The 12,986-nt window shown below is 41.9% G+C and overlaps 1 protein-coding gene across 4 annotated transcripts in view; it reads right to left on the minus strand.

The window, feature by feature from the left end:
* Window positions 1–12,986, minus strand: part of PTPRQ (protein tyrosine phosphatase receptor type Q) — a 429,454-nt gene that overhangs the window by 138,902 nt on the left and 277,566 nt on the right. For 3 of the 4 annotated variants that reach the window (XM_077471952.1, XM_077471951.1, XM_077471953.1), the window contains one exon: window positions 5,356–5,679. The exons of the other annotated variant lie outside the window; for it this stretch is intronic. In XM_077471952.1, coding sequence (XP_077328078.1) covers window positions 5,356–5,679 — 324 coding nt within the window. The remainder of the gene's footprint in view (window positions 1–5,355; window positions 5,680–12,986) is intronic. 4 annotated transcript variants of the gene reach the window in all.

Raw genomic sequence — 12,986 nt, forward strand, 5'->3', positions numbered from 1 at the left:
ATTAAAACAAAACCATAATAATGTACATAACATTTAAATAATTGTTACTGCATGCATTTAAACACATTTTAGTGTTAGTATGTTAATACAGAATGTGAATAAAACCTTGCACAATAGAGAAATAAGTGTTCTCAACACCAGTTGATGTCATCAATATATTCCAAAGACATAACCTATGTTTATGTCAGCAATATCAATAAAATTAATTTAGACTTCTAAGTTACCTTTAACATAAGAAACAACAACTTGGCATGAAGGCCAAACTGTGCAGCAGATATACATATTTCTCAGAATATGTATACAAGCTAAGAAGTTATCTAGTACTAAAAGTTAAGATTTTGATATAAATATTGGCTGTATTATTTTACTGAAGCAATTAAATACTTTTAATCCAATTATTTAACACTGAGAATCAGCACTATAATATGCAAAACTGTATGATAAGACCAGGACTTTTTTTCAGGGGGAGCTTGGTGGTACTCAATTCCACCACCTCTGGCTCAGACCCTGGGGGGGGGGGGGGGGGGCTGCTCACCACAATCATTTGTAAACACAGAAGTCTGGTTTCTGTGTTTACAAGTGACAGCTCTGCACTCTGTGGGTAACCCCCCTGAACAGTGTACTCTGTATGTAATGCAATCCTGGTATTTAATAACCCTTTAAGACCCTCGTACTGTTCGTAAAATTTGACTGACCACACCCACTATTTGATGTTATTTGGAGGGTGTGTGTGGGTGCGGGGGGGTTTGGGGGGCCGTGGTTGAGTTCCGGCATCTATTGTTTGAGAAAAAAAGCCCTGGATAAGACAATAAACATAGCTCAACTAACTTATAAATACTTTCAACATGACAAAGTAAAGAAATTACCAACCAAACGCTACTAAATACCAAACAAACGCTACAAAATATTACAAAAATTAGAACTGAAACTGAAATATTTTTATATTTTAAATTTTTTAAGCTATTAATATCATTATATAGTAACTAATGCAAGGGTTTTGTACATGCAAGCTAAGATCTTGAACTACGAACAGAGTGAATATTTGTGCCTTATGAAGTATTAAAGCATGTTTTGTTAAAAAAAAAAAAGATTTACTTCTTTTTGTCCAGTGCTAGAACTGTTAGACATTAACATAACTCATATAAATCATAACAATTCACTAACTATGGATAAAACATCTTTCCTATCATAATCCAATCACTTCCGCTCATGAGAGCTTTTGTCCTGGTTACTACAATAATGCATTTACTGTAACTAACAAGCATCATTTCCTGATTAACATGCTTCCATCGCTGTACAGGAATGTAGGTCTTATAGAGGTCAGGGTCATCTTTGCAATTTATCTGTGTCCTGATACTAGGGTAGCTGTAAAGTGTGCTTGCTGTGTAAAGGATCTGGAGAACCAATCATTTGGGCTTTGAGCTTGGAAAAAACACAGGAAGTCAGACTGAGTACAGCTCCTAATACCAGCGCATAATATGATGTTATATCATTATTTCACAGCTAAGCCAAGCTGACTTCAAAAACATTGCATGTATCTTTATGGTTTATTGTAACCTTACTTCAATTTAAACACTAAGAGCATTAATCTGTTTCTTCAAGGGCAAAATTGAGATGACGTGATCCATCCTCAGGAAATGAAGTGGAGACACAGACTATAGAAATAAAAATGCGACAGAAAATAGATATACAGGTCACTTGTATTAACCAAATCACGTCCAAGAGTCTTTGTTTCCATCTGGATAGAAGGCTTTGGTGGTTTATATTCCCTATCTTTATATAGTAGCATGCATGCCAATACTGGAATGCATGATCATATCATGCTATCACACATATCCATATGAAAGGGCACATGGATGCCAGTATGCTTATGAACATGCTGAGGAACATATTAAAACTTCACAATTAGCTGAACCACAGGCTGATGCCGACAAAAAGAGCCAAGGTTAATTTATTATTTCATATTTCAGGTTACATGTTAGTGCTTTAAGTGAAGCCAGCATAAGCTTTATCTTTAATGTCAACGTTGATTTTCAGGTATGACATTTTTGCATAGTTACTATGCTCCAGCTTGTAAATACCCTGTAAGTACCCTGTAACTTGTAAGTACTATGCTCTACCCAAGTATGCATGTGTCATACCTTATCAAATCCCTCTAGCTGCTGGAAATCACTGTAATCAGCTACTACAAGATCTCCACTGGCTTCCAAATTCTATTCTCAGTGGCTGCCCTTTTCCTTCCTTTCCCTTTCCTTATGACCACAGGGGTGCCACTCAAAGAACACTTTGACCCTGGGTTCACACTAGTGTGATGTGGGAACCAACGCGATTCCAGCTCATCGCGCCTCTCTCACTGGCAGTTCACACTGCCTTGTGCGAATCGCTAGGGGTTTCATGTGACCTCCAGTTTAGTTCACAGAGCGCAGTGCGAACTCGCACAGGAATTGGATCACATAGGTGAGAACACCCATGCAATCTCATTCTAATGCAGGAAAAAAACAAGTCCCTGCACTATTTTCTGTGTGAATCCAATGTGAATTCAGTCATACAACTGTATGGCTGAACTCGCATTCCTCAGAGATCGCGTGTGATCAGCAACTGCGGTGCAGGTGCGAATCACATGCGATATCTGGGATTGCACTAGTGTGAACCCAGGCTGAATGCTATCAATAAATGCAAAGCGTTCTCTGATTAGAGGAGGTGAAAAGTGTGACGTTGCCACTCTGTCTCTCCACTGCATCCAATCCAAAATGCTTTGCATTCATTGACAAAATGAATGTCCCTAAATGTTACCCATAATAAGCTAGTGACCTCTTGAATTCACAGGAATTGTTCTGTTTTCAAATTGTGACAGTGGGCATAGAGAGAAGATCATGGGGGGGAAGAGAGGGGGGCTGCAGATGCTGGAACAAGTTCTTCCCTAAAAAAAGGGGAAAACGGGTGGAACATGTAATGCCATGTACACATGAGGGGAATGACCGTCAGAAAAAAGTCAGACGGGAGCTTTTCATTGTATATTCCGATCGTGTGCATGCCTCATCTGACTTTTTACGCCAAAAATTCTGACGGACCTAGAAAGAAAACATGTTCTAAATATTTCCAACAGAACCAATTCCTATCGGGAAAACCTCTTATCTGTATGCTGTTCCAACGTACCAAAAACAACGCATGCTCTGAAGCAAGTACGAGATGGAAGCTTTTGGCTACTGGCTATTGAACTTCCTTTTTCTAGTCCCGTCATACGTGTTGTACGTCACCGCGTTCTTGGCGGTCGGAATTTGGTGTGAAGCTGCTGCACCCCTCCTACAGCTCTGTTTTCTGCACAGGATATGAACACCACATTTCTACTTTTACAAGGTGATATCTGGGTTTGAAAAAGCATTAGGTGCTTACAAAGTGGCTGTACAGTGTATATCCTACGTGGCTACTGAGGTATACATTTAAATGAAAGCTTTTGAGCATGGAGTTCATCTTTAAATTCCAGGTACAAACATCAGATCATAAAATCCTTTAAATAGAAATGCTACACTTTTTAGTACCTATCAACACTACATATCAAGTGAACGGCAGATCTTATCATTTATATTTAGTATATGGGAAGATAAATACTCTTCTACTAAACCAAATGTTTCAAAATTGCCAAGTCATAACCTGCAGACTCCTGAATTGATACAGAAGCAGTTGCTTTAATATTTTTTTTTGTTTCTTTTTTTCGCCAAACATACTAACCTGGCATAGCAGCCAAGTACACCAGGCATAGGGAGCTGATTATCTACATCAGTGAAGAGTTTTAAGCCCCTCTGGACAGTTGTATATGTCTAAAACTGTTAGAAAATTGTTCATGAGCTGGCCCCTCCTAAAGTACCAGTCTGATGACAGCCACCAGGAGACCAGTGATGTATTATGGTATTTTTCTACACTAGGCGAGACTAAAATCCGCCCCTCTTCTAAATTTATCCCACCCGTTCCTTCTCAAGTGGCTATGTGGGGTCTCTGGTGACTGTGTGTGGTCTATGGTGGCTGTGTGGTGTCTCTGGAGAGAGAGGGGGTTAAGAGAGAGGGGGGTTGAGAGAGAGGCAGGGTGAGGCAGCTCCCATGCCAGACATTTCTAACAGCTCTGGTCCTCTGTTCACATCTATGCAGTCGACATGAGTATTAATAGGAATGTCCATCCTGTCCCTTATACTCATTACTTATTCCTATTATTCAGTTACAATATTATACCATATGGTTATGTTTCTTTATAGATCACCATTGCATTCGGCCCTGAAGAGTTGGTACACCCTAATGAAACGCGTTGGGCTCACATAGATGTATGATGTCCATACAGATAATTTTATGCCTTTTATATTGTTTTACTCTAGATTTTCCAAAACCATCCAGCTCTTGTGCAGGACTTGACTTTACCCCATGATATGCCAAGCACCATGGCGCCAATATTTATATGTGGTTTTTAGCATGCTCTGCATTTATGGGATTCTGTGTATACTTTTTTATGCCATTCAGTATGCTGTACATGATCTTACAAGGTGTAATAAAGTGTTCTTTGCTAAGGCTGCTTTTTCATTCAAATAAGCAATACTGTGTTTTATATCCCACATGCTTACTCTATATAGTGATTGGCCTCATCTAAAGTCCCGCCAACCAAACCTTCTCTCCTTTTACTTCCAGGATGGGAGGCAGCAGCCACCTCTGCCTCTGGCTTCTTCTTCACTCCCCTGTTACTAAACGGTCAGTCCGCAGCCACCCTTGGTGTCACCTCTCTGCCCCCGCCTCCCCGTAGTGACACCACCTCTTCTCTGAAATCCTCAGTGTCCCTTCTGCTCTCCCACAAGAAAGTATTTCAATAGGAAAAGCATGATGTGCGTACTATGTATCCCCTACCCAACACCTTTGTGGGAACAGTTAAGTTGCTACCACCTAACTGTGGCTTACTTTGAAACCCCTAATTACCCATCAGAGTGTGTTAACTATCCTGTGAAGTCACAGAATTTCACAGAATAGTTAACGCAACGAGTTAGGCCTAGTTTAGGCCTAGATTCTACAATGTCAAGATGAAGAAATATTTGCCTATTGCAATGCAAAATATAATTCCTATACAGAAAAAAAAGTGTTTTTTTAACATATCTTTCATGTGTATTTGAAATTTATTGGAATTAAACGTCTAAGATTTACAAACTGTACAGCCAACATATGTTAACTTGTTCTGTATGTATTCTTCTTGCTTAATCATGTAAAAATCAATGTTAATATATTGTAATTGTTGTTATTATTATTATTATTTTATTTTACTTCCAAAATGGTTAGTTGGTTAGTAAGTTAGTTAGTGTTTATGAAGAAGATGTGTACACTTACGACCAGATAAAGTTTGCACATTTATCCACGATGAGGATGTACCATATCCGGCATTAGTGCTAGCATAAACTTTAAATCTATACCATCTGTACTTTTTTAAGCCATAAATTGTCTTCTCAACAATATTGTCTCCATACGAGTAGAAGTCCATGCTTGTCTCAACACATTCACCAAAGTTCCAGTCATAACATTCAGTGGAAAGAAGCTGAGCTGTGATTTTGTAGTTCTTTAAATACCCATTTGTCTGGTCCGGTCTATTCCACTGCAATGTGACACTTGTAGAGTCAATGCTTATAAAAGTAACATGTCGTGGAGCACTGGGGACTAAAAGAAAGAAACCAGTAATAAAATACGTGCAACACACAAAATGCCTTCTGTGTATACTGTACACATTGACAATACAGAACAGAACCTGATAACGTCATAAACAAAACCAACTGCTATATTGATAGACACCTTTCTTGTGGAGCTCAGCTAAAATCTTTAAAAAAGGTTATATTTGAACAGTAACACATTTATTTAAAAGAAAAATGTGGTATTTCAAAATAACAAACATAAATACTCACCTAAGCTGATAACTCAGTTCTTGGTCTTCAGTGAGTAGAGAGCCAGTGACTATCAGTCACTGACTCTGTGCTCTGCCCCTTTAGCACTCACTGTAGTATTGGGATGTGGAAGGGGAAGGAGCAGATAGCTCAGGCTCTTAGTGGCATGCTGGAGGGCTGAGCCAGCTGCCACTCAGGCATTCTGACATTAAGGACAGGATCCCTCCAGAGCCTGGACAAGTAGAGTGACGTCAGCCAAAGGCGAACTTTAGTCTGTCAGCTGAATCTGGGTCACAGGAATGCAGAACTAAGTGCACTCCTGTGACTCACAAAAGAGTCCATCCTTGTGGCCTCCTCAAATGGTGACAGGACAGTGCATGTATCCTTGATCAGTAGCCACTGGCTTGGCGAAAAGAAGCCAAGCTACCTTGACCCTGTCCTCGTGCCATACAAGCAAGGTACTCACTGATGGCCCTGTGCAGCGCGTGCAGTCGCTGCTGCATTGTCAACATTGAGTTCCACCTGGTGAGCATGTCACAAATAAGCTCAGTTGGTGGGCAGGTTGCATTCCCCTAGAATGTCAGCCAGCTGAGCACTGTGTCCCTGTCGGTGGCCTGAGAGAAGGTCGTGCCATTGTTGCATACAACCATTCCTGGCTGAAGTTGGCATGGCGTCAACCACCTCTGAGCCTGTCCCTGCAGAGCTCACAGAATCTCTGCCCCAGTGTGGCTCCTGTCCCCTAAGCAGACCAACTCAAGCACCACATGGCATCTTTTTGCCTGACTGCTTGCGTAGCCCCTTGACGCTTACAGAGCACCGCTGGTTCAGAGGACTAATCTGCAGAAGAGGCCATTGAGGAAGAAGAGGAGGGGTGGAGGAGCACTAGCATTTTGAAAGCGTGGTGGCAGAACAAGCTCCAACAATACTGAACCTTGTCCTGCATCCTTCCCAGCTGCCAGCAGAGTTACCCAGTGCGCCGTGAAGGAAAGGTAACGTCCCTGCCCATGCCTGCTGGACCATGAGTCAGCAGAAATATGCACTTTACTGCTAACTGCCCTGTCCAACAAGACCAAAACATTGCCTTCCACATGCTGTTAGAGAGCCGAAATGGCCTTCCCTGAAAAGAAATGGCGTTTTGGAACTTGTGTTTTGGAACCTGCCACTTCCACCTACAGCACATTCCACAAATTCACGAAAGGGGGCAGAGTCTACCAGCTGAAAAGGCAGCAGTTGCAGTGATAGCAATTTGGCCAAGTTACCATTCAGACGCTGAGCATGTGGATGGCTGGGGCCAAATTTCTTTTTATGGTTCAGCAACTAGGGTAGGGAAATTTGCCTGCTAAAATCAGATGGTGGCATACTGCTAGCAGATTGGCTGTAAGTACTTGGGACACCTATTGCTATACTTTAATTTCTCTCAGTACAGGTTTTTGAGAGGACTAGAGGTATAGTAGGGTTGGAGATCCCAGATCAGGAGCAAGGAAAAGTCCAACTTTTTCTTTAATGTGGGTCTTTCAAGTGCTGTTGCCAATGGACTGCATGGCAGGTTGTCATATGTCTGGTCAAGCATGTGGTGCCTAAGCGGCTGCTGTTCTGGTCACGCTTGATCCACTTCAGACATAGGTTGCAAATAGCAATGGTGTGATCTGCTGCACATGTGTCGAAAAAGGCCCACACCAAGGAACTTTTAAAAGTTAGGGGGGAGACAGCAGCACCCTGCACCTGCGGAGCTCTGCGGTGTGATGCAATAGGCTGCCCCCTAGAGGACATCCTGCCTTGTTGGAGTTGTGCCTCCTCTTCCTCCTCTCTTCTCTCAGTGGAGTCAGTGACCTAATCATCCCCTCCCTCCTCATCACTGGAGCAAACTTGGCAGTATGCTGCAGCTGGGGGAACACGACTGCCAGTTTCTTGTCCTTCTTGGGCACCCCCTTTCTCTAGGCTCACGTTACTCCCTTCCTCAACCTGGGAACCAACATCAAAGCCTTCAAATCACTGCACATCCTCCAGCAGCATCTACCCGGCACTGTGGTCGAATAGTTCTGGGGACTCCTCCGTGTATGATGGTGGGGCTATGGAAGGAGTGACTGTGGAAGGAACCGGTGGAAAAGGCCGCTTTGGCAGCTGCATTGGAAGGCAAACTACTCTGAGCCTAGGTGACAGAGGATGAGGAGGATGAGGACGGCTTTGTTATCCACTCCACCAACTCTTCTGCATGTTCTGGCTCAATAACATGGCCAGCAGCAGAAAAAAAGGACAAGCATGTCCCACGCGCACCTGCAGAGGATGCACCATGTCCACGACCAGCACTGTTGACTGTAGACACAGAGGCTGCTTGCCCTCTTTTAGTGGCCTGTGAGCGTCTGCTCTCTCCTTGGTGGCCTTCTGGACATGATGTAATATTTTGTTTTGCAAAACCACACTACACTGTATTAGATACTGTATACACCACCAGAAGTGTAGTAGAAATTCTACACACTGTATTAGATACTGTGTACACCGCCTGTACTGTATTAGCAACTGTACTAAGACTGCACTGTATTTTATACTGTGTACACCACCAGAAGTGTAGTAGACACTTACACACTCTATTAGATAATGTGTACACCGGCTGAAGTGTGTTAGAAACAGTACACCATGGGATGCACTGTGTAGATATAGGCTACACTGGATGCATAGTATATATAAGTGAAGTAAATTTAAAGGCTTTGCCAACCATTGCAGGTGTAAACCACCTTCTCTACAGCCAGGGGACAAAATTTGGCCTTTCTACCAGGAACATCAAGTTCCGAGATCCTTCTCTGAAGTTTGCCCCAAGATTCATTGGTCCATACACTATATCTCTAAACTGAACCAGGTTTGTTTGAAACTTCAGATTCCTAAAAGCCCATAACTCTTTCCATGTTGCCCTTCTGAAGCCTTTAGTCCTCAATAAGTGCTCTCATCCTCTCCCTACCGTAGCCCCGGTTTCTGAGGATAATTAAGAGTACGAGGTTAGTAAAATTCTGGTTTCTGTGCTTTGTGGAGGCATTCTTCAGTACCTTGGGCATTGGAAAGTGTTTGGTCCTGAGGAGAGGTCTTCGATCACTGCATCTGAGGTCCTTGCACCTCGTCTGTTGAGGAGGTTTCATCTGAGGTTTCCCGCTAAGCTTGGGCCCAGGCGGGGGAGGCCTCCTAAGAGGGTGAGTACTGTCATGGATCCGCAGTAATGTTTGTTTGTCAGCTTACCACTCCATGTGTTCAGCTTGACAGACCAGCCACCCTTCACATGGTTGCTTAAGTAATCTCTCCTCAAAGCATGGCTCCACCCCAGGGAACACTATATTAACCTGTGCACTGCAAGACAGCCCTGCTGATCAATATTGTGTATTTGACTTCCGTGTGCTCCTTTCTGTGTTTTTTACATCTGATTCTAGTTACCGATCTTGGCTTATTCTTGACTGTCCTTGTCTGTTTCATATCCCAACCTTAGCGTGTTCCTTGACTATGGTTACTGGCTTGGTGCCCCAACCCAACCCACCACTAAGGGCCTCTGAGGAACACCCGCTGGCTCTTAGATTCTGCGTCTTGGGAAATTTCATGCTCTAGCTCCCAGTGTGATCCGTCTTGGTGCTCCAGAATACCTGCTCTCCTGAATCACCTAGAGCTCCATCCACAGCAGTCAGCCATAGGGTCCACTATCTTGTAGTGCACTCCTGACCCTAACGGGGTGCATCTGTCGCCTGGACTCATAAGGAATAAGGAATATTTGATCCTGGCCTGTTCATTAACGATACAATATGCTGGTAAAAATGTTCCCTTCCAACTTCATTTAGTAAGGTGAGTAGCAATATGCAAAGTGCAGTAACACAAAGAAGCTAAACAGCATACTTTTACTGATCTGATATTAGTAATCTAAAACCTGATTGACTGATATTGTTAACTGCACATTATCTTTGCACATTAAACTGCTTTACTTAAGCCCTTAATGGTGGACGTCTAACTGGTAATGGCCAGTTTAAAGGGTATGATATGTACTTGCATGCTATATCATATTTTTGTGATTACATTTTATGTACAGTTCAAATTTTGTAACCAACAGCATCCTTGTTAATTCTACAGTCTTAAAATAAATTACAGAACAAACTTGCATTTGACTGTGTTCAATTAGACAATAATTATGTTTTGCAATTATGCATGAAGCACAGCATGGGATGAGCCAATAAAGCTTCTCAATATGAATATATGCAACCAATCACTAGATACAGGAATAGGATATATAAAACATGATCGTGTATAGATTTTTTCCATCAGATTAATGCATAAATTATAAACAATGTTACAAATACCTTTAATGATGCACAAATATAAGCGTGTATTAGACAGTTTTATATACCAGTATACAGGTGCACACAGCTCTTGCTATAGAGAAGGGGTCTTCAAACGTTTCAGTACTTGGGCCACATAGTATATTTTACACATATTTTAGGGCTAAAAAATGCTAATCAGAACAACTTTTACACCAAAGTCCCCATCAGAGTCTTTCTTACATCAAGGTTCCCATTTGAGCTCCCTCTAAATCAGAGTCCCTATCAGAGCCTCCCTAACATCAGGGTCCCCATTTGAGCCCCCCTTACATCAGAGCCCCCATCAAAGCCTCCCTTACATCAGGGTTACCATTTGAATCTTCCTTACAACAGGGTTCCCATCAGAGCCTCTGATATATGAGGGTCATCATCTGAGCCCTCCTTACATCAGGGTCACAATCAGAGTTCCCTGTTACATAAGAGGGAGTTAAAGCAGAGACCATAGGCAGCCTCTACTAACTTCAATTAGCATTCTGTGCATATTAAAAGAGCAGTGCTGGAATACAGAAAAATAAAAATCATAATCACCTAGATGGCTGCAGCACAGATACCAGGTACAGCTATCCCCAATCGGTTCTACCCCAAGAACTGAATGATCAAACATTGCTGATCCCTCAGTTCTTCCCCTCTGTTTTGAGCAGAGAGTGGTGACTACCAGTTACCCGCTCCCTGCTTTGTCCCTCAAATGCTCACTGGAGCACTGGACTGTGGAGGGGGCGGGAGGGGCAGCTAAGGCCAGACATCAAGGTTCGACTCTCGGTCGGTTCAGCAGGAACCAGCCACAATTTGAATCGTTAATGGGTAGGTTGAATGTACCAAGATGATCGATCCTTCAACTTGGGTACAACCAGATTCTCTTACAATTATTGCTAGCAGCTGCAATAGCCGCTATCAATAACCACTGTCTTCTCCCAGCGGGAGATGGCTTTCCCCACCCGCCCCCTTGCCAGATGAAGACAATTGATGATTCCTCTGTCAATACTGTCTGTGTTGGTGGGGGAATCATGTTAATTTTTTTCATGCAACCCATGGATGCAGGAAATAAATTTGCACCATGTATGGCCAACCTAAGCCAGCGGTCGATCCAGGTATCTGGGTGGATCCCGATTGTAAAGTCAAGATCTTTCCCCGGCCTGGACCGGCTAAATTACGTCAGCCGTCAGCAGCCTTTAGCCACAGGAGTGCAGAATGAACTGTGTTCCTGTAATCCATACGAGAAGCAGAGCCAAAGGAGTTTTGGCTATGCAGTTCTCAAACAAGAGGAATATGTGTTTCTGCCACTAGGGGACACTCCAGGGGGAAGACTTCAGTTTAGTTTGCTCGTGGGCTCCATCTTGAACCTCTTACAGTTGGGTGATTGTTGGGACTCAGCAAATGATAGTTTCTGTCCTCTTGAGCCTTAATTGACAGATAAGAGGATCAATTTGTTTGACAAATTAGTTTATCTTTATAAGTTTTAAATAATTCTTATGTTCTCACAATCACAGCATAACGTTTCCCTATAATCTGGTCAGTAAATTATTTTTTCTTTTCCTCCTCTCAGTAGGGTGAGACCAGCATCTAGAGTTTGGAAACATTTCTGCTGAGAGCAAAGCTGCAATTTGCATATATCGGGGGAACAAATATTCTTTTCTGAATGCTACAAGGATGACAAAACAGATCTTTGTATGCCAGGTGAGATCTAAAGACATTAAATAATGCTTTATGGAATGAAATGATGAGTACCATTACTGAAGTGCAAGTAGCTTTTCCTTCCAGAGTTCTTACAGAAACACTCTTTCTGCTGCTTCTGGATCATCAAAAAATGTTTTTCAGCAAAAGCATCTTAAGGTAAGGAAGTGTTACATACCATTGCCGCCCAAAAATACACAATACCTTCGTGTATAGAGAAAATGTTCAGGAGAAAGTTATTCAAGCTCTTGGAAGAGCAATATATGCTTCTGGATCAGCATTGTCAATAACTGAAAATGCACATTGCCAGAAAGCTTTGAAATTATTACAAGGGAAAGGGGGAAGGGGGTGGTTACCTATTGTCATGTATAGTTTGAAATGTTCTTAATATATAATTGTTGATTAGGGTATATCACTTCAGAATTTTCCACTTTGAAAAATATTTTTTAACTATTTTGCAAAGCAAATTTTAACCTCTAACAACTAATTAATGAGTCATAATGTTTGCTGTAACCTCTAGAATCCAGTCAATAAGCAGTAATGATATCCTGCAACCTCTGGCAACCAATCTCAATTGCTGTCTGACCTGATTTTAAGTTGGGGGGGCCCGAAGGCAATTTTTGCCCAGGGCCCAATCAATATTAAAGATGGCCCTGGAGCTGCCCCAGATTTTGCATGTTCCAGTTTTAGTAAATCTCCTCCACCCAATGACTTACAAGAATGTAGTGCTAGGGCCAGGGTGACAGCCCTGGAGAATGTACGTTTAAATATAAGTCAACAAAAACTAAATAATGGCACTTCTATTACCTTTCAGGAAAAAATACAAGCAGAATTTTCATTTTTTTGAAGTGACTTCATTTATGAAAAATGAGTTGTGCCAAATGTATTTGATTATTTTATATTTATGAATAAATACCTCTGTTTAGAGTCATGGTAAATAAAACTTAAACGGCTTACACACAGTGTTTTTTCTTGTAATTATTAGTGTGCCTTTCCAACACTAGCTCAGTAATTCTCCATGAAACAAGAAAAGGCTGACACATTGTTATGTGCATATTTACACACACAGATC

This window comes from Lithobates pipiens, unplaced genomic scaffold (genome assembly GCF_037356315.1).
Source record: "Lithobates pipiens isolate NorthernLeopardFrog02 unplaced genomic scaffold, aLitPip1_a1.2 Scaffold_8, whole genome shotgun sequence".
In the NCBI taxonomy this organism is placed as follows: domain Eukaryota; kingdom Metazoa; phylum Chordata; class Amphibia; order Anura; family Ranidae; genus Lithobates; species Lithobates pipiens.